The 8,903-nt window shown below is 35.5% G+C and overlaps 1 protein-coding gene across 1 annotated transcript; it reads right to left on the minus strand.

The window, feature by feature from the left end:
* Nucleotides 1-1,718: 1,718 nt before the first annotated feature.
* On the minus strand, nucleotides 1,719-8,685 carry LOC114304632 (uncharacterized). Its single transcript, XM_082913383.1, has 11 exons — nucleotides 8,220-8,685; nucleotides 7,037-7,333; nucleotides 6,852-6,910; nucleotides 6,686-6,754; nucleotides 5,987-6,089; nucleotides 5,803-5,888; nucleotides 5,109-5,211; nucleotides 4,940-5,011; nucleotides 4,496-4,557; nucleotides 3,618-3,969; nucleotides 1,719-2,468 (listed from the first exon to the last, which is right to left on the minus strand). The coding sequence occupies exons 1-11, from the start codon at nucleotides 8,292-8,294 to the stop codon at nucleotides 2,151-2,153; spliced, it is 1,596 nt and encodes a 531-aa protein (XP_082769509.1). The 5' UTR covers nucleotides 8,295-8,685; the 3' UTR covers nucleotides 1,719-2,150.
* Between the last annotated feature and the right edge of the window lie 218 nt (nucleotides 8,686-8,903).

Here is an 8,903-nt window from a genome sequence, read left to right on the forward strand (position 1 = left end):
AGTGCAAAGATGCATTACAGCAATAACTACACTAATATATCATCCTTCCAACCAGAATTTTAGTAACCCAGGAAATTGTGATTATGATACATATAGTAGTTGGCCATAAATATGAAGAAACTCACATGACAACTGCAGTAGCACCTCAATGTACAAGGTTAAACTGCAACATTCTCATGCCAAAATGGCCGCAACAATCAAGATGTGAACTGTAAGTCAATTTACCTTCTAACAGATGAAAACTCGGCCAACTTCACAACATTTTTGTACACTAGCCTAATCTCCATCCACCACTTCAACCAGGCTGCAACGAAATTGGGTGGTGTTTCCTCTTTCCTGGACTGAAATTTTGCTCCATTCCCATTCAGTTCAAGCTGACTCAGTTGCTCAGTGAAGCTGCATTGTTTTATTATACCATCCAGTTCTGATGGAGGCAAACCATAATCACTCATGCTTGTTTGATAAGTTCCTCCTTACCATTAAGCAAATCGTGGAAGTTGAATTTACCACAACCAAAGTCGTTATAATCGCACTTACTTGATTCTACTGTTTGGGCTCATCATGTTTGGTTCCATTTTTTTGAATTATTTTTCCAAAAAGTGAGTTGAAAACTCTATTTTGAAAAAGAATCTTTGCTTGGTTTTAAAAAAAATGCATTATTGCATATTCAAGTTTCCCTACAATTTAAGGAGAGAAATAAATTTTTTTTAAAAAAAAATTGTCATATCAAAAAATACTCCCATGTTAGTTTTCAAAAAACTTTGTCTGGTTTTCAAAATAACCAAACAAAAACTCCAAAATCTTCAAAAAAATGAATTAGAAAATAGGAACCAAACACAATGATTGATTTCTCCGTGATCTGTTTGGCTCAGACCTTGAATACCTGGATTATTTTCTCTCAGCCTGGTTGACCAGTTCTGCTAAGGCGATTGAAGGGTGTCTACCATTCCCATGAGAATCAATCTGTCCAATTTCTATGGATTGAATTGCTTTGGCTATGAGATTCCTAGTTTCAATGAGGGAAGCTTGAGCGAGAGGGCTCTTTGTTGCAACTGCCTCAAGAGCCTTTGCAGCCTTTTCAGCTTCAACTTTCAATAACCTGTAAAATGTTATAAATCTATGAATAGAATCCTCAGATAAATCATAGCTAAACCAGCCTAACATATCAACAGGGACTCGACGTCAATTGAGAGAGGGGGGGGTTGTTTGCAATTCATTTCTGACTTCTGCACTTCTGCATATGATGTGTAGTGACAGATGTACAGGTACAAACAATAACTCAGCCAGCCACCGATTGTTAGTGACTCAGGCTTGTTTGGTACAATTTCTTATAAGCTAAAAGATAATAATCATAAAGTAGAAATTAAATGCATCCTTCCTTAGTTTCTCAACAATCAGCTTTTTCAGTTTATTTAAGATATTTTTGGCTTGTTAGAGCATCTTACATAATGGTTAAAAGTGTGCTACAACTTCTTCATCAAATCTCAAGTGAGAGGCTATTTTTTCACAAATCAATGACGAACCAAATCTTTCACCAAATTCCCAACAGTCATATTTTTACTCAAATTTGATGAAATTTTGAAAAGAGTAAGGATTGGAGATGATTTTCTTTCACCAAAAATGGTTAAAACAAGTTTTTAGGAGAAGATCGAAAATTTTCAAAAATATTTGACCAAAAAATGAAAAATGAAAAATGAAAAAAGAGAAAGGATGGTAGTGTTCTGTATCAGATTAGCGGTTGTTTGGGAAGTGCTAGATTAGTATATTTTTTGACCTTTTACGTACAAACGTGAAATATGAGTTGGGTTTGAAGTGATGTGGTAGAGAGATGATGTGACTTCAATATGATAATTGTGACCTAAATAGGATAATGTGCTAAAATAGCATGTGCTATTTTAGCACATGCCAAACAACCACTAAGCTTTTAATCAAATTTTCATTCAAATTCGATGAAAAAAAGATCAAAGACTGGAGGTCCTCTTAGTTGTAAGTAGAAGCTATACCAAACTCTCACATAGATTCCCAAAATAAAATAAAATAATTGATAAGTAGTCCCCATAAGCTGCACCAAACAAGCAGTGGATTGCTTCCATATTCTCTTAATTCCTTGTTAAATATATAATACAATATAATTGAAGAAGAATTGGCACTTACTTTGCTCGTTCAATGGCTTCAGTCTTCTTATTTTCAGCAGTTGCTCTCTCTGCTCTAATGTTCTTTATCATCTCTAGTTTGGAGCTTGCCAAAGGATCCTTAAATAAGGGCATATTACTTCTTAACCTAGTACGACGCTTTTGGCTTTCAGTCACATTCCCTGTGGAATTATCAGTGTCATTAGCTTTCTTCTTTGTGGGATTCTGTGTTCTGGGTTGTCTCTCACTACTTGGCCTTCTCTTTCGCTTCCTTTCTGCTCCAACTGGTGTGCCATGATATTTATAAAGGGCAGTGCAAACCCTGTCACGGTATGCCTAGTGGGAAAAGATAAAACTTGCTTAACAAACCATGTTTTGGCAAATTTAATGTGATATATAAAAAAAAGTCAAAAGGGTTTATTAACTTATAATGACTATCTCAATTACAGTGGGACAAATATTACTATCTTTCTTCTGATACTTTGCAATGAAATATACAGATTATCACCACAAATCACAAGTGAGGCTTGGGCCCAAAAGGGAAAACTTATATTCAGTCCAACTTACCAATCGTTTGATACTTCTCTCTCCACAAATAATCAGTAGATGTTGGGAACTTACACACAGGATAAAAGAGAGGGCAAAAAAAAAAAAAAAAAAAAAAAGAAGTTGGAGAAATTCTATGTAAAAAGTAGCATAGAAGTTCAAGTCTTAAATCAGAAAACGGAGGGTATAAGGATTTATTCATTGGACATTCAATGGTGTATCACAAGACAAAAAAACAAAGTAGGTTGAAACATCTACAAATCGATATCTTGGAATGTTAAGCTCCAATAATATGTTATAGATTTTTATCATCAACTTCATGAATTAATTTCAAGATATAAGGCTTTTCTTATTATAACACGCTCAAAAGGATCCCTCGTTCGTCCATCAAATATTCTACTTTTTTCTGTGTACTTGGATTCAATTCAAATACCCATCAATTAGCTGTTTGCACACCGTTTTCGTGCTAATGTAGTCTAAGGGGCATATGCATAGCTAGTACTAGTAATAAGTTAGTCATCCATTTAGGAATGGCAGCAAAACCCAGAGCTTGATAGGATTAGGCTACCACCCCTTTTTCAGAACATTTATGCTTCGCTTGTTTCAGCAGAAAATATTCTCCACGGAAACCTTCTTTTCCAGAAAATGTTTTCCATAGAGAACATTTTTCTATGTTTCATTACATTCTTCAAACTTATGTAATTAGTGGTGGTGGTGGCCGTGGCGTGGTGGTTTTAGTGGTGATGGTGGTGGAAAATATTTTCTACCCAAATAATTTTATTTTTCGTTGACCATGGAAAACATTTTCCATTTTCTGTCGTACCAAACACCAAAAATCAGCAGAAAATGTTTTCCGCATTTGGAGGGTTAGACAAAGTGAATTAAATGATCACTTGATGAAAAGCAAACAAGATGGACTAGGCCAAATAAACAGCATACATTCTCAGCAGAAAATGCAACATATGCCCTTGCAGGATCAGCCCATTTGGCAGAAATGGCCTCTGAAATTTTCCTCCTTTGCTCAAGAGAATTGGGTGCTCTCTTGCTACCTTTCAGTCTTGCCATTTTTCTACTTTGTTCAACACTCTCCAACCATTCCTGCTCGAGCTGTTCATCCAAGATCTTATAGGAGTCCCACTGCTTCTCTTCCTCACCAACAAATCCCTTTCTAGAAGCTTCTGCTATCAAATTCTGCCACTCAAAGTAGCAAGTTTCCTGCAGCTTCAGTTTTTCACGGCACCTTTCCCACCCCATTCGCACTCCATTGCCAATTTTCATCCTTGTTTCTTCGCTGCGCAATCAATAAAGAACATGGTAAATAAAGTGATTAAAGCAGTATGTGGAAAATTACAAACTGAAAGTCAAAAACTCAAAACTCCTGTTAGACTTAAAGAAGGCCCTAGTACAAATCTAGGGTAATGCCAAGCATCTAATTCACTGAATCTTCTCAATTTCCAAAATCTCATATTTGAAGAAGAAAACAGACTAATATTAACAGTAAACAAGGCACAAATTATTACAAAATGAAGGAGGAAAAAATTAAAATAGTTTAGTCTTTTTCTGGCTTCAGCCTCCAAGAACCAACAAAAGAGAAAAACAAATATCAATTAACTGAACCCAAATGACTGAACCCATCTAAGATTCAATCTAAAAGACCAGAACATCAATTAACAAGACAAGCAGAATATCCAGGATTTTTTTGTTAGTGAATATCCAGAAAGTTTATGAATAACCAAGTACTAGTAAATTCGATGATGGAAAGAAAAATAGCAGAACCAAAAATCGAAATAACAAGACGGAATGTCATGAGATTCTACCTCTGAGCATGTCCCAGGTTAACTAACTTCATCTTAACCTGCATAGGCTGTGTCAGTGAGATCTGCTACAAAGAATTTACATTAACAGGTTCAGTGCTGGCAGGGAAGGTACAAGAGAAAAGCAAATAGTTTTAAGAATTCATGAGAAATGTTTAACAGAAATTGAACCCCTATGACACCCAAGGGGTTCAATTTCTGTTAAACATTTCTCATGAATTATTGAACCCAACAACTTCAGATCAACTGAGGCTATTTGTGTTTCTCAATTATTTCGTCCATGAATTACTTAGAAACCGGACCAAGACATTTAGGCACTTGCTCCTGTTAGTTCTTCAGGTCTGTGAGAGGTATGCATTTCATTTGCATTGCTTGTGTCAAAAAAAAAAGAAAAAAAAATTCAATCAATTAATCCAATCACCGTTAAAATATAGGTCGAGAGATGACCTTATTTTTTGCTTGGAGATACACTTTATTTGCCTCCTTGGCATTTGTCTTCTCTTCTAGCTTCTGAAAGAACTGAAACAGCAAATGATAAAAAGACAGTAAAAAAATCAGCATAACAATAAATGAGTAAAACTGCAAATATATATGGAGTGAATGGATCTGGACTTGCCTCTTTACGTTTTGCCGCTCTTTCTTCACACCTCAAGCTAAAAGAGGAGGGTACTGTGGGAGGTCGTGCTTTGGGTCCAGATATACCTGAAGTCTTCAAATAGCTGCATAGTGTTAAATAAAATTTAGAATTCTTGCATAACATTGTTAGAGTAATTGTGTTGCACGAAATTTTGTCTAGGTTTTCTCACATGTGCTGAGGAAAAGTGATACTTGAATTGCAAAATTGGTTCCTATAAACTGTAATGGTATCACTGGCATGGATGGTATTGAAATATGTATTTAATATGAAATAAATTAGGTATGAATAGTAACAAACAGAAGGCAGCATTACAAAAAGTGTAAGAGATGCTACTTCATTTTGGAAAGATAGTTTGTGGGTTCGACCATGAGAGTAGCCACTTTGTGTAAATAATGCCAAAGGTTAGGTTTGTATCCAATCTACCCCTAATAGACCCCAATCCTATGGGCGCTAAACTGGGAGTACTTTATTATTATTATTATTACATTTTTTAGTTTGCATCCACGCCTTATCTATCCCTTGTGAGAGAAACACAATACTAGCAAGACTTTTGGAACTTTCTTGGAGCTATTGTTCCTAGTATGCAATACAAAATCTCTACACTCAGTAGATAGCGATATGAGCATCTAATGAGAACTCTACAATCCACAACATAGGCAAAATAAGATCTTACTCTATCCCATGTGATTTCCCATCTGCTATCCTCCTTCCAGAAACTAAGATCTTGGCATTTGTCTTCTCTTCTAGCTTTCGAAAGAACTGAAACAGCAAATGATAAAAAGATAGCAAAAAACATCAGCATAACAATAAATGAGTAAAACTGCAGATATACATGGAGTGAATGGATCTGGACTTGCCTCTTTACGTTTTGCCGCTCTATCTTCACACCTCAAGTTAAAAGGGGAGGGTACTGTGGGACGTCGTGCTTTGGGTCCAGATACACCTGAGGTCTTCAAATGGCTGCATAGTGTTAAATAAAATTTAGAATTATTGCATAACATCGTTAGAGTAATTGTGTTGCACGAAATTTTGTTTAGGTTTTCTCACATGTGATGAGGAAGAGTGATACTTGAATTGCAAAATTGGTTCCTATAAACTGTAATGGTATAACTGGCAAGGATGGTATTGACATATGTATTTAATATGAAATAAATTAGGCATGAGTAGTAACAAACAGAAGGCAGCATAACAGAAAGTGCAAGGGAAGCTACTTCATTTTGGATAGATAGTTTGTGGGTTCAACCATGAGAGTAACCACTTTGTGCAAATAATGCCAAAGTTAGGCTTGTATCCAATCTATGCCTCCTAGACCCCAATCCTATGGGCGCTAAACTGGGAGTACTTTTTTATTATTACTATTATTATTACTTTTTTTAGGTTGCATCCACGTCTTATCAATACCTTGTGCCAGAAACACAATACTAGCAGGACTTTTGGAACTTTCTTGGAGCTATTGTTCCTAGTATGCAATACAAAATCTTTACACTCAGTAGATAGTGATATGAGCATCTAATCAAAACTCTACAATCCACAACATAGACAAACTAAGATCTTACTCTATCCCATGTGATTTCCCATCTACTATCCTCCTTCTAGAAACTGAGCAATCATCCACTGGTTTACTTCTGTAAACCATGAAATTAAACATTTTAGTGAAAGAAGACGAATATACATACACGTAGAAAAATGGCACAATTTTAAAGGGTTAAGCAAACAAACAACCTTCTTCTTTCTTCTTGAGGAGCTGTTGAAGAATGCACTGATAACCCATTTGCTGATGCCTGCAGTTTACCAAAAACCAAAAACGTTATCTCAGCTGTGTTACAGTGTGCACTAGCACGCTATTGCACATGCACAAAGCAGCAAACAAGGTGAATGAGGTGAAGGCAAGGAAGTAAAGTAAGCACCCTAGTTGGAATTCGTGGAGGATTTGAGCTGTCTCGGGATGTCTCTTCCATAACATTTGGTTCATTACACGCTGCAGTTTGCTCCTCAAGCAATGCTGCAGGTTTCTTAGCACCATTTCTGTTGTAAAGGGCTTCGAAATAAGCTTTCCTCTGGGCAACTAAACCTGGCTTAGAAGATTTCTTAGCTTCTTCCAAGTACTGATTGTTAGAGAAACACGACCATTTTTCACACGCCAATGATTCCAACATGAACCTCCGAAATGAGATTGATGTTGTCAGGGCACAATAAGGATCTCCCTGTAATGAGATTCTTTCAAGTGTTTCTTAGTAAAATCATCAAAGCTTACACATGTATCCACTAATATATTTTAAATAGAATTGCAAAGACATACATACCCAACTCCAAATATAATCTACTTCAAGAACACATGTGATAGAAACATTTTAACAAGGTACCCTATTATTTTGTGATTCTAATAAAACATGGGCAAATTATACCAGTTGTGTCTATAATTTGACTCTTTAGTCAATTTAGTCATTGTAGTTCCCATTGTATTAATTTTGCCTCTTAACCTTTCACATTGTGTAAATTTAGTTCAATTGATAAACATCTGCTAAGAAATTAGACAAAAATCAAAGAGAAAATGGTACATTTAAAAAGGGAATTAATCATTTTAATCCATCAATCACTTTGAAATAGACTATTTTGCCCTTTGATTTCAGTTCAATTTCTAAATGGGCATTATCAATTACACTAAACTGACACAAAATGTGAAGAATTCAAGGGTAGAATTGATCAAATTAGAACTATCCATAAGAACGAAATTGACACAAGAAACAAACTACAAGACTACGGGCGTAATTTGCTGTAACAACATTGACTAAGCATTACATGAAATTCCCATGCAATTGGTTGATGATTGCAGTTATTAGTAAAGAAAGGAGCGCAAGAATCAGAAGAAGAAGAATCAGAAGAAGAAGAAGAAGAAGAAGAAACTATAACTAGCAAAAGGGACAAATCAAGAACTCAAATGAAAAACCAAATACTGAGAACAGTAACAAATCAAGTATTGTCAAAATAATATTAAAAAAACGACAAAGAAATAGCAATCCCATGTCAGAAAAATCAAAACCCACTAGGGTTTTCTGTGAAAATGAAGAAGATTGTGTTTTTTGGACAAACCTCTTCGGGTTCAGTGGAAGTAGTACCAGCAGGTTGAGAGAAGGATCGAACAAGACAAGTTGGCGATTCACCCATTTCTGTCTTTGCAGTGAAGACAGAGAAACTCAAAGAAACTCAAAGAAACCCAAAGAAACCTACCCTATGATTCCCTGAATCCTCTTTCTTTCTCTCTGTATCTTCTTCGTATAGGGTCTTCTTTTTTTTTGATTCCCTTATGGGGTCGTCTTTGCTTTTCTAAATCTTGGAATCTCCGAGAATGCAGTTCATTCACTTTGTTAATATATTTCATATTTAGATTATAGGCTCCTAACAGGTATGTCCAAACCCTGCCTTCTACTCTCCCTCGCTTATTCTTTCCTTTTCTTGTTCTTTTCCTTGTTCAAACCTTGCCTTATTCTCTCCTTACCCTGTTCTTTCCTCTTCTTATTCTTTTCCTGGCACAGCAGTCCTCATGACCTAGTGTCACTAGTTAGCCCTCACATTCACGATGGTTTTATTTTAAAAGATAGGTCAATTGATTAAAAGTTTAAAAATTGGGGGAGGAGTTGGTGAAAACATTTTTTTACATTGCATACTTATTGATTTTTTTGTTTATTAATTACCCTTAAATTAATTTGATTTTGATATATTTTCTTTAAATTAGGATTTGTGAGAATTTATTTGATCTGTTTCAACTTAATTTTA

Source organism: Camellia sinensis, chromosome 2 (assembly GCF_055761805.1).
Source record: "Camellia sinensis isolate YWXY chromosome 2, ASM5576180v1, whole genome shotgun sequence".
In the NCBI taxonomy this organism is placed as follows: domain Eukaryota; kingdom Viridiplantae; phylum Streptophyta; class Magnoliopsida; order Ericales; family Theaceae; genus Camellia; species Camellia sinensis.